Here is a 17,822-nt window from a genome sequence, read left to right as displayed (position 1 = left end):
ACAAATTTAATCCTTTCTTATTTTAACTAGTTTAGCTGTTAGTTGTTAGTTTGATTGTAAGCTTACTTTGGTTCCGAGCGTTCCGGTTTATTTATTATCTTAAGTAGTGTTATTGTGAATTAAATAAATCCGGCGTTCTTTATATCAAATATTTTAAAACCTCCACTCTCAGTCCTTCTCACCCTAACACATGCAATGAAAAACGATGTCTTCGTTCAAAGCTGTTAATTTTTTTAATAGAAGAGTACTCAAAGAAGAGCGCACAGAATTGTAAATAGCTAGTGAATTTCTCATTAACACTTCTAGGAAAATAAAGTAGGTGCTCATAGTATCCCGAAGTGGTACGCAAAAGTAAAACTTTCCACCGGGTGCGCAAAATCTTAGCGCACTAACTTTGTAAATGCAGGTCAACCCAGCCCTTTTACGAGACGGCTTGAAACTTAAAATAACGCTTGGTCGTGCGCTAACCCTTCGGTTTATAGCTAAAGCGCGCACGTTGTGAATTTTCGAGCGATAGATTGCCAGAATTACGTGACGTTTTAAGCGATCATTTTTTCCTCCTTTTCCTTCCTTTGGCTCCGAGTCGTTCAAAAATAATAAAAGACGCGAATTATCCTTCAAGAAAGGTCCGCGGGAATAATGAGCTTTTGTGAAATTATTGTGGAGGAAAGGAGAAAGCAGCGAGGCGTCAATGATTTAATTATGCAGTTTTAGGCAACGGCATGAAGCTACAGTACTTGTTACTCCCACGAACATTTATTTATTATTTTTATTATTATTTTTTGTTGAAACTGTGGTTTTAGGAGTAATAGAAAACAGATTGATAAGCAGATGTTTATGTTAATAATACTTGTGTTCATTCAATATTAAACCTTGGCAAACATTCGTCGAGTCTCACTAGCGAATTATCTTCAAATATTAGCTTCCGTAAAGTCGATAATTGATTGCCGATTACGCGAGCTTTACATACACCTTAACAAGATTAATTTGCAGGATTTATTCTGTTTTATTACGCGAGTGCACATCATCCAATTTATATCTCCTAGCTGCTAATAGTTAAGACAATGAGGAATGCTTGAAATGGAACTATAAACCTAGTTGAAGCTACAACTACAGCTTTTGAATCCTCTTGAGAAAGTTGATTTAAGCATAGGCTTACATGACTTGGATAAATTCACATGATGCAAAACACTCGAGCAAAGCTTCGTCGTGCCTTTTTTTATCACTTGATCCATCAATCAAACTCCCAAGGAAAGTATTGGCAATTACCTTGATTGGATGTGAGAACTCGTTAAAGAGATAGAAATCAATTGAATGACGCGATTAAGCTGAAAATCGATACTTCTTATTTAACTCTTACTCTCAACACAATGTTACAAACCAGCAAGGATGAAAGAGAGAAAGCGTCCGGCTCGGTGAAATTATTTCATTGTGGCGATAGATTGCTGCGAAGAGTGGAAAAAACAACAGTTGAGCAGCACAGTCGATCAATCAAGTGATGCGAATGAGGGAAGAAACAAACCGTGTCGTAAAGTAAGATATATTATGTTAATTAACGCACGAGAGCTCGCGCGGACAAAACTGTTTTCACAACATGGAAGCGGCGATTTGTCTTGGCTGTCGTACCATGCAACAGTGAAAAGCTGGAAGCTGTCCGGTTTGCTGTCCGGTCTGCTGTCCTTGCGTTGATCGCTTACAATTCTGCTTGATTAAGGACATGCGTGAAACTGCGAAATTCCACGGCTACCTTGCAGCGGCATTCAGCGGCATTTCGCCGTTTAATGCTTTTCTTCCGGACATGGTTTCTGTTTACTTTTTTTATTGCTTGTTTCTTTTCAAACTGACATTAACCTTAATCTCTCGAGGGCAGTATTTAACGAGTTCAACAATTTTGCAGCAGAGCACAATGAAAAACTTGGAACAAGATTGTCGACAGACGACGAAGCTCATTGTAAAGGTCTTTCAATTTGAAAGTTAGATAGACGACACGACGAGCAAGAAGTTGTGTATTCAATAAACTTTGAATTTCTTTTTACGACGCCATAAAATTTCGGGAAAAAACACTGGAACATCCCCACGACGAACTGATTAAAAGCACGTTATCTCTGGCGGTGAGTGTCATGACTACGGGAGAGGGAAGGGTGCTAAGAATACTTAGGAAAAGTTATGGCGAGAGTGTAAGTCTTTGTCAAGTGCTGTCGCGCGAGTGGCTGTGGCGAGTGGCCTTTTTTTTTATTGCTGTTCTTGTCGGAAATGGCCATTAGCGTAACTCGTTTTCTATTTTCCTCCTTCTCTTTCGCTTTTCCTTTTCCTTCAAAGGGCCTTCAACCATTCGCAGCTGAGTGATAAGCCATTCCCATTAAAAGTGTAACCGCTTCTTTTTTTGTTTTTCCAACGGCCAGTGTTTCTAAATGTTTTACTCGCTGGGCGCGAGAGCCAGCCCTTTTCATTTACCTCGCGCGTGAATCTTTTTTTATGGCTGTCGTACCGTTTCCATCTAGAATGCTACTGAACGTGCGTTATTCTCTTGCCGTTCATTCTTTTGACTTGAAAATCAATTTCCTTGTTGCTCTGCCTAACGACTGCAACTCAAGTTAACAACTTGTCGTAGCATCTTTTTTACAAGGCAACAGTAGCTCGTACGAGTCTACGCTTTCATCGAAAAATAATTTCGAATCGGACATAGCTCATTGAATATTCAATACCAGAGTTTGCGCGCGAACGAGGAGCGCTTCTCGTTGTCAGTAGTACGAAGGAAATTTAGTCAGACATTTTTTTTTCTTGAATAACGCGAGCTTTTTGTTCTGTCCGACATGTAGCCTCTCGGTCGAAGAGATCCTATCTTACGAAGATGAGTCGCCGACATCCAGCGTTGTGATTGGTCGATGCTAAGAAATAGCACGAAATTTTGAATTTTTCTATACTTTGAAATATTTTTATTATATATCTAGAAGTGTGAGATTTATATTTCAGCAGTAAATTCAGTGAATTTATGAATAATTAACATGGATAATAATCTGCAAGAATGAAAGTATGCCATTAATAAATCGTTTTTAGGTTATAAGACATTATGTTTTGAAATTATCAGTATAGTGTAATACTTAAATTAATATTATTGTTTTAAAGTTTGGTAGAAAGAGAACGGTAACGAATAGAATAAAATAGACGAAAATACATTTTTATCTTCCGTATATTGTAAATTAAAAAGTGTGCGATTAATGGAAACTAATTATCAAATTATTAAATCCGTTAAATTTGGAGAATATTAACGGGTGTACTTATATAGGCAACAAAAGGCACACGATGTCAAATGTGTTACTCATAGTGATACAAGATTGGAGTTATAATCACTACTATTAAGTACGTAAAGTTTAGTGTTGTATAATAGTATAGTTTATTGATCGTTAGTTGAATTAATCTTTTGGATAATTTTTCCGATACATCGTGATATGGGTAAAAGTTGAACGGTATTTGTGAAAAAATGGGTGCAAGTTCTTTTTATTCATCAATGTATATGGATGTATGTAGTCTATTTTAAATGACATGATTTATTTGTGCCCATTAGAATCTCCAATAACAGAAAAATTGTAAATAAACAGCGCGTAAGGCGCGTTTACTAACACTAGTACTGCAAAACTTGAAAAGTTAGGTTCGCTCTTGCCTGGACACGCTAGACATTGATTGCTAATTAGAAAACTCTGTTTCACATTATTTATTATTGAGCATGGTCAAGCTGTAGGACAACGAAGCTCAGTTTTGAAAGAATTCAGGAGAAAGAGGAGAGTAATGGAAAGCTAACACTTGTCGAAAAAAAGCAGCGGCGGATTAGGCGAAAGTAGAGGGAGGAAAAAAGAGCGACTGACTTTCATAATTGAACAGATTCCAGCTGGAAATCTCGGGTGCGCGGAGGTGAAAATCGGCATGGCAGGAGCAGTAGCGGCAAAGAAAGGCAGCAAAAGAAGAAGGAGTACGGCTAAGGGTCGCGACGGAGAGGAAGAAAAGACCGCCGAAGTCTAACGACTGGAGCGCTAGGCCAAGAGCGGCCACGAGCTATGAAATAAAGACTACGCTCGGAGAGAAGCAGCCCGGAGGATCTGCTCGGAATTCGGCCAAGCAAGCTGCATTGGGATTCAGCTCGCCGGCGGATCTGGGAGTCGCGTCGCTCGCGTATAACAATGCGGAAGGAAAGGGCCAGGGCCGAGGGAAGGCGGCCGGCCTGACGCGCGCGATCGCCCGATAAATTCGCTCGCTCGCTCGATACGCTGAATCGAGAACGCGTTCGGCTCGAATAATTTAGCGGCGGCTCTCTTTTTCCACTCGCTGGCTCGTCTTCGTCTCGCTCCGCCTCGCCTCTTTGTTTCTTTTGCGTTTCGTGTCTCTCATTTTCATCGCGGCGCTTGAGCTTTCGCTCGAGAGCTCGTGGCTGCCGCCAGTTTCCGGAAGAATTCAGGCAAATTATTTGAATCCAGCCGGGCTAGTCGTCCAATCGACTGCGAAATAACTGTCATTCGCGCGCACTGGCGACGGCGAGGGAGCGCGCGCGATGCATTCAACGAATGCTATGCGCGCAGCCCCCGCATGCGCGCGTTCGGCTCAGTCATTCGACAAGAACACGACTCCTGAAACCTCTTTAGTTTGTTTACCATCTCCCTTTGTTCGATCAGTGCTTAATTAGAGAATTGACACAGAGCCCGAGAAGCTTTCCTGGAGCGTGCTCTTTTGCCATTCAACCATTAGTTCTATGAAAGCTTTTTCTTCGCGCTGCTTTTCCCAACAACTAAGGAAATATGGCTTTTGTGTTTGCTTCTTCTTTGCGCAATCTTTTGTGGTGCCTGTGATTTTTAAGACGTAGAATAAATCTTCAAAGCGAAGAAAAGGAGCCTTTGCATTATTTTTTAGAGATTAATTAGAAACTCTAAACAAGTAAAAACAATACATAATATTTAACTATCGGGAACAAGTTTTGACATAGCGCCACACGCGGATTAAATTTGCTGAATGGAGCTAAGTTGAAAAACGTGTCGCGGATTTGTAAGCCGGTGTGTTGTTGTTGTTGTGTTTTGGGCGCAGAGACGTAACATCAGCAGCCGCATCGAATGAGACGTTTGTTTTGTCGGAGTGAAAGGGGGGTTGAAGGGAGGAGGATAGAGGAAAAAGGAAAAGAAAGGCGCCTACCCCAATCTGTAATGGAGTCCATGATTTATCGCCCCTGGTGTTCCGACTCGAATGTGTTTGCTTTGAACTTTTTTTTATCTTCTTAGCATGCCTACTCAATCCCGTTCTATACTCTTTTCCTACTCTTGCCGTATTCGGCTATCTTCTCTCTCTCTCTCTCTCTCTCTCTTTCTCTCTCTCTCCGCATTTCGTTTTCTCTTTGTATCCACGAAAATCTCTCTTGCCTCCTTTCTCCCTTGAATGAACTATACATTTGTCAGTCGATTTCCATGTTTTATTTACATTGTCCTATTTTTCTTGGATTTCCGTAGTTATTCAACTTGTTACATTGATACGAAATTTTCTTTATTACATTATCGAAAGTTCATTTCTACAGTTCTCGTAAATTTGAATAATCTAGTTTTATTTTAATAGATTTGTAATTTATCAAGTTTTTTTTTTGGCTCGCAACAATTTTCGTAATTCAATTTACGTGCACTAGTTGACATGAAAATTCAAATAACACCTGTAAAAATAGAAAAAAGCTATTTTGCAATTTATCGAGAAATGTGATAAACGTTGTAAAAAGCGCATTGGAGTTGCAACAGCAATTTTAATCACCAATCAGTGTTTTTATTCACTTCTCTTTTAGTGTGAGGTAGAGGTGAACTTGCAAAGTGGGGAAAGCTTTAACGATCGTTCTGATAGTATTCAAAGCGCATTAGGCGAGATTCTCCTTCCGCATTTCTTTTACACGGATGGATCGTATAACGTCTTGGGAGTGGCTCAATAAAATCTCATTCGCTGCCATTGCGCTGCTCGCTGGATCTCTCAAATAAAACTCGGATGTATCGGCGCGCCGATACATCTCTGCTCCCAACAACTTTCTGGATATACTACGCGAATCGTCGTCGTCTCCCTTTTTATTTTTACCTTTTTTTCTTATCTCGTTTTGTTCACTTCGATCCGCGTTTCGCTCCAACTCTCCCGCCTTATTTTTCTTAAAAAAAAAATGTTTCAAACTCTTATCTTTTTTATAGCTATCGAAAGCAGTTTGTTTTTTCCCCCAAATGTACGCGAAATCGTCTGTTCTCATATATCTTTTGTTTTGTACGTCCCTCTCTCTCTCTCTCTCTCGCGCGCGCGCGCTCATAGCCTTTCGCTCGCGAGATACAACTCAGAGAAAATCTCGCAATCATGAAACATTCAAATGATTTATGAGAATAAGGAATATTTACAGCAATGCGCGGTCTGTTGCATGCGATACGTGCCCGCTTAATCCGAGGTTTATGTTTCCTCATACACTCAATGTCTAACTCGATTATTTCGCTAATGCATGGTTTAAACTCTTAAAGCTTACGCTGTAATATCAATCTTTCCTTTCCCCACCTGCTCGTTGAAGCTGTCCTGACTCTTTGAATTTTTTAAATAACTGTAAAACTAATGCAATTAAGAAAGAGACAAAAGTAGTTGCGCAACCGCCTAAGAGTAAACTGAAAATTAATCCAGCACTTTGTATCGACGAGCTTGCACGCTCGTAAGAGTGCATCGCGTTTCAGAGCGGCTCGCTCGAAAGGAAACGCGAGACTCGTGGAAGAAAAAAGCTTTCAAGAAATAAAAAATAGGATGAGAAGGAGGCGAACACGAGAGAGGGAGAGTAAAAAACAATTGGACGAAATGAAGCGCACACTCGAAGTGGACCGGTGCACGAGCACCATTTATCGTCTATCCAGCATGGTACCTACATATAAGAGAACGATAGAGAGAGAGAGAGAGAGAGAGAGAGAGAGAGAGAGAGAGGAGCTTTGGTGCAACAGAAAATGCCAGCAGGAGCAACGCGCCGTTGTTATTCTCGTTTTTTTTCTTTTTTTTTTCTTTCTGCCGTTTCCTCGCGTGCTCGCACATCCTCGAAAGTGCCCTACCATTTGGGTGATTATTTATCGACGCTCGTCCACCCATCAACGTTCTCTTCCTTTCGCTGTGCACCACTCGTTAATTACGAGCCCATGCTCATTGCACGACACGCTAGCATTCAATGAACGATATGTAATAAACAACTTGCTCGGCTGCGTAAATCTGGCGTCAATAATTATAGACAAGAAGATGATCGATTTCTACACGTATATTACGCAACAGTCAGCGATTTTACTTCGGTATTGCACTCTTGCGTATAGTGAGCGAGATAGCAAGATCGATGTAACTTGATTTTTGTTTTTGCAGGAAGAAGACCTGCGCAAGTCATTGGACCCGAAGTATGCTCACTTGACGGACGACTTGCACGTGGAGATAATAGCATTGGCACCACCAGCCGAAGCACACGCCCGCATTGCTTTCGCTTTGGCCGAGGTGCGCAAGTACCTGATTCCCGACAACAATGACAACATCCGCCAGGAGCAGATGCGCGAGATGGAGCACATCGTTGAGGAGCCCATCGAGGAGAGACGACCAAGTGCACGAGGAGGTATACTCAGACCAGTTGGCAGACCTGTACCACCAGGACCACCTGCTATGCGTGGACCAGCTAGACGTAAGTTTCATTCTTTGTTCAAACAAATCGATAGATATTTATTGTCGGCTGTTGATAAAAAGAAATAGTATTTTTAATGAATGATCGTGTGATCGATATATAAAATATCTTTTTCGAATAAGCTGAATGAGAAATAACGAAAAGACAATTTAGATTGCAGATTTCAACCTAATTCCATTGCACTTATGAATTACAAATTCATATCGTCCGCGCGTTATCTTTTGTTTGCAGCAATTCTTCCACCCCCACCAGCGCCACGCGGACCAGCTGCTCGTCCCGTAGCGGCCAAGACTAAAGTTTTCTCGATTTTGGATCGCGCTAGAGTTGCTATGGATCAAAGCTATGGGTAAATTTTGACGTTTTATTCGATAGACTTTTAGAATGAGGTTCATTTTCATGAAGCGAGGCAGTTATTGATAATCACTTGTCTAATTATAAAATAAAAGTCAAAAAGTTCAACGGACATAATAGCTTGCTCAGTGGTTGAATATTTATTTACACACAGGTACGAGTCGACCCCACCACCAACAGCCGGCCGTGCCTCTCATCACGACTACGAATACTCCTCAAATAGCGGTAGTCGTTACGCTGGTAGCGACCGTCACTACTCATCATCGAAGTAAGTAGTTTGGATATTAAGCCTTCTGCTTTAAAAAAGGTACTTTTTTATAATTTGATTGCTTCGCACCACTGATAAGGTTTATCTCGAAGTTGATTAAAAAGAAATTGGAACTGTCTGTTAGTTTTCATTAAGTTGTAATGGTTCAAGTTATAATTTATTTAAATGTATTATTTGACTTTGAAATAGTCCGCGCTGTTCTGAAATGGGTATAGTTATTTTCCTGCGCTTACTTAACTGGGAATTTCGTTTCTTTGCCTAAACTTACTTCATGAATGTTTGATGTAATATTTACCCAGTGCTTCGCTCTATCCGCCTTCACCAAAATCTTCTTCGCCAACTTCCTTGTTTGAATAATACTACGAAATTTAAAACCTTAATGCGCGCTGAGAATTCTCAATGTCAAACTTGGAGGATCCGAAAGATCGCGTTGCTTGCATGATTCTCATCATCATTCGTTTGATATCTCACAATCGGAAACGTTTAGCATTATTGCGACGGTCAACGGAAATTCGAATCAGCCGATCAGTATATTTATGCTTATAATTTCTATTCTTCAGACAATCCCGCGTTAAATTATGTGGAAACGAGTGATACCTATAAGTTCAAGTCTCGAAAGTTTTGACAAAGTCTCATTTATTCAAACGCGCAGCAGCAACCGACTTCGTTTGGCAAATTGCGTCGAAAGTTTCTAAATGTTCAGTAGCAAAGATACATGAGAGATTAACGGCAAATCCATAGTTCGCCGCGGAATAAAGTCGCAAGAGCGATTGCTATTGCTCGCAATTAATCAGTGGGTGGATGTTCTTTTACTTGGGGGGACATTCTAGTTGAGAGAGGGAAAACGAGGCCAAGTCGATTCCAATATCGGCTTACGTAAAGGAATAAGTTAAAAATTGCTCCGACTTGTCGCGCCTGGATTTTACACGCTGCTTCTTTTGCTGTACTGCATTTTGTTGCTGAAAAAACTTGGCGCTATCAGCGCTCCATTCCTTAACCTTGAAGCTACTTTCTCGCTCTTCTTATACTAGTTTATTGCGAGCTCGAATATTCATGCAAACGTGTAGCTCAGTTCTTTTTCAACTCGAATTTTTCGCTGCGCGCTCACTTTTTCCCTTTTTTCTGCTATTTAAATGTGCCCTCACGTATCGGAATCGCAAATAACAGTTTCTCCTTTTTTGCATAAGAATTCACACTTTGAGCTACCTAAACTTGCAGTCGTTCTATCAATAGAACGCTTGAACTTGCTGAAAAATATTTATATTTTAAATTGAATATTTCAATTTAATGTTTACACTGAAAGAAAATTTTCTGAAAAGTTATAATGAAATTCATTAGAAAAAACAGGATGCGTAACGGTAATCTTAGGACGCTATAGTTACTCGATAAAAATTATTAACACACCATCATTTTTATCTTGATTCGCGTAAATACTATTTTTTGTATGGCAATTTTTCCTGGGAGCCTTATAATTTTCGTAATGATATTCAGCGGAATTTTATGATACACCACGGTGAAATCACCACCTCTTTACGTTGATTATACTTTGACTTTCCTTCGTTGGAATACAAATGATTTAACTGACAAAATTAAGCAGCAGATTCAATCATATGCTAATTTGAATTGAAAAGTCACTTCAATATTATGAATGTAAGTATAAACAAATGTAATAAAATTATCGAAAGCTATTAATGTATGTACATATTACAACTTTAGAGGTTAATAATTACAGACGCGAAATTTCATGTATGTGCATTCAAGTCATTGATGGAATGAGCTGAAATACACAGTAAATTATGTATATAAAACATGGTAGAATTTATGAGTTATTTATAGGATGGAGTATGCTATGTAATGGGCGTGTAAAATATAAACGATAACGCGTTTTATAAAATTTGTTTTTATTGAATTGTAAGTAAAAAGTACAGCACCCTTACCAGCAACCTTAATGATTAAAACTATTTAAACCAATTTTTTACAAAGTACGTTTTTGCCATTTGGGCTTCTAGCACAATAAGAGAGAGAGATACCATACAAGGATTCTTTTCTCAAAGTAACAGACTGATTTTTTGCAGGATCAATTGGATAAAACGTTATATGTTTATCTGAAACTAAATTTATGAAAAACACCTATATTGATGAACTTATCCTTATCAATGTAAATAATTTCAGATACTTTATAAAATTGAGAGCCATCTTCTTGAGGAATTATAATAATGTTTTCTACATTTGTATAATATCCTTCAAAGCTTATTGAATTTGTTGTCAAAACATATCTTGTTTTTAAGAGAGCTTCGAGCAAATCTGTATAAATGTAGGAAAACTTTGATAATTTTTAAACAAATTTTTAAATTATCTTCAGTAAAGTCACATAATTGTTAGTTTCAAAATCAGATGATAGTTCTTGTAATAATCATTGATTAAATCGCAATTGATATTTAATTGCAATTGTATGACATATATTTATCCTATTTAGCGATACTGCAGCTGTCGTTTTTTCTACTCTATGAAAAGCTTCAAAAAATGCACAAAACTTATTTCCCATAAAGATTCAATCATAAATAGTATTCGGAGATAGTATTATCACAAGTAATGCTTTGGCTTTTCCTGACCGGGAAAATTTTTATTAAGACTCTTCAAATAATTAGAAATTTTTAATCGCAGAGTATGTGCAATACTTTTATAAACACAGCTACTTACAGATCTTTTAATAATGGAGCGTAACATTTTGAATAATTTCCATTCTTTGTTATTTTCCGGTATAAAATAACCAATAATAATTTTAATATGGCGAATGATATATAGCATTTCTGATACTGACATTTTTAACCTTTTTTTTGAATATGTGTTCTTTAATGAGATGATTTGATTCTTCCAATGTGGAAAATTTATAATTTTTTATAAATTGACGTAAATAAAGTGCTAGATCATATCGGACCGTCCCATTCAGATCATCATGCATAACGCCTCCAGTGTAATTTTCAGTCGAATGCCATTGAATATTGCATGAAACACACTTTCTTCAATAATTTCTATCACCTTTGTATCTCTTACAATCAAATGTCGTGCATCATTCTCTTTCGTGCGAATGAAATTTCCATCTTCAACGAACATTTTGCACATATTTTCGCGACGCATAGAACAAAATCTACAAAAAAGTGAATTTGTAATACGGATATTTGTAATAAAACCAAGAATTTCATTCAAGCCTAAATTATATCTTAATACGAGACAAAGCTTAACAAATATCTGTGTTTTTCTATCTGGAAAACAATATTTTCAAGCTTTGCTTGCATATCAGGAGTTAGATAAGGAATTAATATGTAAATCGTACCACACTTTGCGATACCTCTATAGTTGCCTAAGGGATTGTTAGTCTCATAATCATTGAAAAATATACATATACAAATACATACACAAATACATTATCATCAAAGCCCCTTGGACAGTCATCAGGAACAACCTTGAAAAGTAATGTTTCTTGTATAAATGCAGTGGTTAACTTAGAACTAGCAAAAAGAAAATACATTGTTACCATTTTGATACTAGAAAATCACAAAAGAGAAAGTCAATAACAACAAAGTCCTTTATATCATAAACAGAATATATGTCTTTCAAAGTCCAAGACCGGTAGAAGAGCTTTTAGATTAGGTCGATAACTGAATTATGATATCTATTTTCATGTTACGAATGTTAAAAATTCACCTAATTTATTTATCTTGACTGATTTATTCAATGAGCTAATAAAGTTGTATAATATTATATTGTTTTCCTGTGTCTAATTGTCAAAGCACGGCTATTACTGCCAATGACGCAACTGACTATAAAACCTCTGTTGCACCGATTAAACTAAATTTCTACAATTATCGATGAGTACAATTTTTTTAAATTAACCAAAATTATTGTAAAAAATGGTAAATGTCTTTGACGTCCCAGATTACTAGTGGCCATCACTGTAATTTTTCGGAAAATTTTCTGTTCGTGTAGCTAAAAGTTAATGCTTAATTGATTTCTAAAGCGTTTGCATTTCTGGATGGATGTAATGAATTCCGAGTGCATCCGTGCCGTACATATGCACAACATTCCTCGGTTTTCCATTTAATGTTCCAGACTCGCAAGTAACCGCGAAATGTATTTTAGCTCACGTATAGAAATATGTTCATCGTTGTAAAATCGGGGAACACAGCCAAAAGGAAATAGTAGCTCTTTCGTGGAATAGAGAAAAGCCAAACAGAAGTAGAATCCGCGAGCGCGTAGCGGCATCAATTTTGCATGATAACTCGTAGGCAAGACGTCTCGCGCCTTAATCGACTGACTTGGCATCTCGGTGCCTCTTGTTTTTTTCCTCCTGTTTTCAGTGAAGAAATGTATCCGCCGCCTCCATCCTCCAGGTATGCCAGTGCTTCGTATGACTACGAAGAAGAGGCTGGGCCCCACGGTTCTTCCCACGACTACTACGAGTCGCCGGATTATCCTGGTAAATCCATTTTTCAATACTTCGAGAGCCGCATCGAATGTAGGTTACGTCGAGGAAAGAGCTAGCAGTGGGAGAAAAAAAAGCCGCTTTTATTTATTTACCGGGTACGAATAAAAAACGCGATACGTGACTTTCGCAGAAAGATATTCAATGAGTACGTTCAATAATAAATTGCAATTTTAAACGCATCTCGCTTTCAAAAGAAACAATGGAATGATATTATCAGCACCTGTATCATTGGTGGGCTCTTGTAAAATCTGTTTTTTGCCCTTTGACGTTTAATCCAATAAAAATTAATTAACCGATATCGTTCAATACAATTAAAAAACTTGTTTGAATAGCAGACATCTTATCAAAAGAGATGTCCAGTATTCATTATTCAGCTAGTCAGCGCGCGACATATGTTTTTAATACGTAGTACGTTACTTTTAACGCCATGCGAATGTTTTTGTTATTAGTTATAGATACAGATTTAAATACTGCTGGCTCTTTCTCGCTCGTAACATGAAATAACGTGAAATAATAAAATAAACTTTATTTTAGTTTTAATGAATCATATACCTTGAAAGCAATTTTAGAGATAAATTAAAAATAATTTTAATACAATAATTAATTTCGCTTGAAATGCTATGAAAAATAAACTATTCTCGAAACTTTATATCTATTAAATTTTATAAACATATTAATTAACTTTTAACTACAATCTGACGATCCAAATATTTAATGTGACACATAACATATTGCAATAGATCGAGAGTTGTTTCATAAATATGCGCAATATATCATTTCACATTTCAACATCGATAAATTAGACGTAATCTTTGAATAAGCAATAAAAACTTTGTTCTACGCCAGACACATGCTTTTAATTTGACAACTATAAATCACGATAATATTTTAGAAAGAGAAAAATGTTGTTACAAGCGACAAAAATTAACGTTAAAGAAACAAACTCAACGCAAATGTTGGACAAGCATACTAATCGAAAAAATTTTTTAAAAACCCTTAATAATTCAAGTGCAACGATCGATGAAATTCGAGGACTCATCTCATAGCCGCGCATGGAAGTCATACAAGACAACGACAACCGGCGCCGGGGGCTCGGGCGCAAGCTCGCGCTACCGTGCCGCCCCCTACTCACGTCCCGCTAAGTAAATGTTTCCAAGACTAATGCGATCCATCCTAGATGTATTACTCAAGGATTAAAACTCAGCGCCGCATTATTCGCCTTTATCATAATTTCTGTTGACGTATCATCAGTAGTGACGATATCGATTCTTCTTTTTGTGATTCTCTAGATTACAATACGTATATATTTACTCAATTCTTACGTAATATTTTTATTTTAGTTTATTAGATTTCACCATCTTATAAAGTTGATTTTTTTTACAACTAGCTAAAATCAATGGATCATGGGCGTCAACCGATGGTTTGTGCGGGGGAAGGTTTATTGCAATTGCGTGCCGAAATAGCTAATGTACTTTTTCACTTCCTTCGAATTGAATTACATTATAATTAATAACAATTGTGGCCTAATTATGCAAAAGAGAGTTTAAGGACTAACAAAAAAAATCGATTCACTTTAAAAATTAAAAATTGTAACCTATATGCCATGCCATAAGTTATGATAAGAAAACAAAAAAGAATACATTAATAGAACGCAGGAAAACTTAAAGAAAGTTAAGGACCTCACAAAGTACCGCGAACAAACTAATCAGAATGCTACGGCAAACCTAAACCTTTTACTGAGTTTCAACTTCATTTGTTAAGTTGTAGCATGAAGTGCTACGTCCATTTAGAGAAACAAAATGAATTAAATAGAGAATTTAATTGAGGACTAGAAATAGTTCAACCGTTGACGTGCATCCTTATAAATAACATAAAATGTATTTCTCATCCGACTTCAGAGGGCGAGATGTTAATCGTCAAAAGAAAAATAAACACAACTTTTTCGCTGTAATTTCTGTAATACAACAATTAAATAATCACGATTTCATTTAATATTCAGGTAGGGCAATATTAATGCAGTAGAATTAAACTGTAGTTTATAGGTGTTTTAGATGATGTCTTGATCTAATCAGAATTCTCACATTATCAATTATACGAACAAACTTAAACACGATAAACGAGTTGTTTCATAAAAAAATACATCAGAAAAAATTACTAAAAGTGTATCTTCTTAATCAACCTAAACATAATGTCCAACGCTAGCGAGGCGTAATATAAGATGCGTATAGAACATGTTTTGTTAAAAATAATGGGTATTGAATATGTACGTCACCAACAGTAACTAATACATACAGTAAATGGCGAATATTTAATTTTAATGCATTTTTTATCATAATTATGTATGACAATGATAATATAATAAAATAAAAATGAAATCAAATTACATTGTAAATAATAAATACCTTTCCAAAAATATTTGTCAATGTACGCTTATATAGACCAGCATAGAAAACAAACACCAAAAATCATATAAAGATATTTTTGACTGGCCTTAGTAAAAACTGTAATAAACACGTTGACATGACTGTATGTTATTTAAATTAACAAATTGAGTTATTGCGATTTAAAGAGAAAAAAATATAAAAATTTGTTAATTTTGAGCATGAAGTGTTAATTCATACTGCAATAAACAAAGAATAATATATATTTACTATAACGTATTACGAATAATATAAAATTTATAAAAACTGAAAAAATGTAAAATTGTATCTGAATGAATAGGCCATTCAAGATTCAATATGTGTAAATGTAGTACTAGTTTTTGATCCGACTCCAACGAAAACCATAACTCAATCAACTGGTATCACGCATGAGTAGTATACTCGTACACTGTACACATAACAATCATAAAAGGATAAAATCGGAAAATTGTTTTTTGTGATATTGATATCGCTTACAATAATCATCGATAATTTTCTACATATCACTTATATGGAGACATATAAAGAGGTAAATCAACATCAATTATTTAAATATAACTTTAGTTAAAATTATCGTTTATAATATAGAAGTATTAATCTTGTGTATACGGTGAAAAAAATTAATTAGAAGATAATCACGGCAAATAAATTAATATTAAAGCTAATGCTATTATGCTTTATGTAAGGTTACTTTTGCCTTTCTAATAAATTCAATTATTTGAATTACTTATTTATAAAAATGTTTAACTTGAAAGAGTATCAACTGCTTGAACATTAATGACTCGTCTAAAAATTGTTGCATATTAATTAATAACTATTTGTTTTGACTTAGTAAATATATGATTTTAGAGCAAAGGAACGCAACGCAAGGATTTCTTTCAATAAGATAGCGGTACACCAAAAATATAGAAGTCTTGCTGGTACATTTAAGAAATCATAGGAATTTGAAAATAGAATAAATGACGTAAAATTTTGAAATGTTGCATTTCGGAAAAATCTTCACTTTGTGCACAACTTTTATTTTGAAAGCCTAGTTGGAGTGGAGTTTATTTAGCTAGAAAAAAGTCTCCACCCGCTAAATCTTTTTGCTTAACGGAGTCGATTCGACCCCCGGGTGTTAATACGCGTTTGGCGATGTAAATCAGTAAATTGGATAGAAATTTAATGAGTCGAGAGTGCAGAAAGAGGCAAGGTAATTTTAGTTCTAATTGAGCATAACCGTATATTCTCATCAGGTGCGGCGAGGTTCGCGGCCGAAAGCGCGCCACCGCGCTCCTGCGAGCAGCAGAAACCTTCTTGGTGTCCAATAGAGCCGTGGACCGTAAAGTACTTTGACGTAAGTACGCGCCGGCATGGTGTGCAGGCCACTTTGACGCGTCTGTTTTAAGGCGATCATCAGTCGAGTCGCATGCTGCTGTAGAGAGGAAGCGCTTGAGTGTCGCGTCAATTTCTCTGGCTCCCTTTTGCCGTAGCTCGCTCGTTGACGATTTGTCGAGTTCCGCGAGCTGCGTTGTAACGACGTTAATCACTGCAGTATGGTGCGCGCGCGCGAGCACGTTAAGACTGTTCGACACGTGTCCGGTCGTAAATTCACACATGTTGGGGCCAAAGTATCAGTGAAATTGCTGCGGCTCGGCTGCTGCCCACTGGGGACCGCAAGCTCTCTCTCCCACTTGGCTTCTTACGTCGCGTAATTGCGCGCGACCTGCGGAAGGGCCGCCGACGCGCCAACGGAATTAACGGCTATTCCTATTTCACCACGCCGCCCCGCTGCACACGAACCTCTATCTCTAGCTCTCTCATTCGAACGGACTAGCCCTCTCCAATTTTCTCCCCTGTTAAGGTAACCGTCAACTTGTCGCAAGCTTCCCGCTGCTGCACACTTGAAATCGCCGAGACAAAGCAATTTTCACGACTGACGTAAGCTCCTGCAATTGATTGACGCTTCTTATTTTTCTTGTCTCTTATTACTCCCCGTTTGAACGACGCAGGTGCCACAAGCTTATTACTAATCTATTAATTTCAATCATTTGTATTTCTTTAGGTTGCACTCATTCATGATTATTACCGGTATTCATTATTTAATGTCTATTATAATGGCTTTAATCTGTTTAGCAAAAAATGCTCACTCGACTGGGACTTGCACAAGGTGGATGATCCTGCACCTTCAACGCACGTTAAAACACGTGCAATTCATACATATAAATTTGTACATGATGTAAATAATAACGTTATTCACATAAATCTATTTTTCCATAAATTTGCATTTCTTTTTACTCGTTATTTGTCCTTATCTTGTCCACATTAATTACTAGAAAAATTACATATAAAAGTTTAACTTGAATCCACATTTCAAAATAACAAGTTGATTCTCGACTAATATTCTTTAAAATGATCTTTTAACGAGACTTGTAAGTTATCGTCTGATAGTACGTTAATGATTATCCCTTAAATTAGTTCCATCCCCAGCTCGAAGATGGCAGCAACTTGCCAAAGTTGGAAGGCGGGAAATTATAGCCGGTAATGAAAATTTCTATCGTGTTCTTTACCATATCAGACAAGTGTCGGTATCACTGATCATAGAATATTCCTGTACGTTTAAATAATTTTGATCAT

At 37.1% G+C, this 17,822-nt stretch overlaps 1 protein-coding gene across 3 annotated transcripts in view; it reads left to right on the top strand.

Annotated features, from left to right (window-relative positions):
* LOC131668685 (KH domain-containing, RNA-binding, signal transduction-associated protein 2-like) overlaps positions 1-17,461 on the top strand; it is an 85,460-nt gene extending 67,999 nt beyond the window's left edge. The window contains exons 4-9 of one of the 3 annotated variants that reach the window (XM_058943052.1): positions 7,375-7,681; positions 7,913-8,027; positions 8,187-8,300; positions 12,659-12,777; positions 16,442-16,542; positions 17,322-17,461. In XM_058943052.1, the coding sequence (XP_058799035.1) occupies positions 7,375-7,681; positions 7,913-8,027; positions 8,187-8,300; positions 12,659-12,777; positions 16,442-16,542; positions 17,322-17,363 (798 nt within the window). In that variant the 3' untranslated portion in view covers positions 17,364-17,461. Of the gene's footprint in view, positions 1-7,374; positions 7,682-7,912; positions 8,028-8,186; positions 8,301-12,658; positions 12,778-13,795; positions 15,267-16,441; positions 17,292-17,321 lie in introns of those variants that run through there. The other 2 variants (XM_058943051.1, XM_058943053.1) reach the window with 2 other exon arrangements.
* Positions 17,462-17,822: the final 361 nt, after the last annotated feature.

Source organism: Phymastichus coffea, unplaced genomic scaffold, assembly GCF_024137745.1.
Source record: "Phymastichus coffea isolate CEN01 unplaced genomic scaffold, Cenicafe_Pcof_1.1 PCOF00082, whole genome shotgun sequence".
Lineage (NCBI taxonomy): Eukaryota > Metazoa > Arthropoda > Insecta > Hymenoptera > Eulophidae > Phymastichus > Phymastichus coffea.
This window is presented reverse-complemented; position numbering and strand designations above follow the sequence as displayed.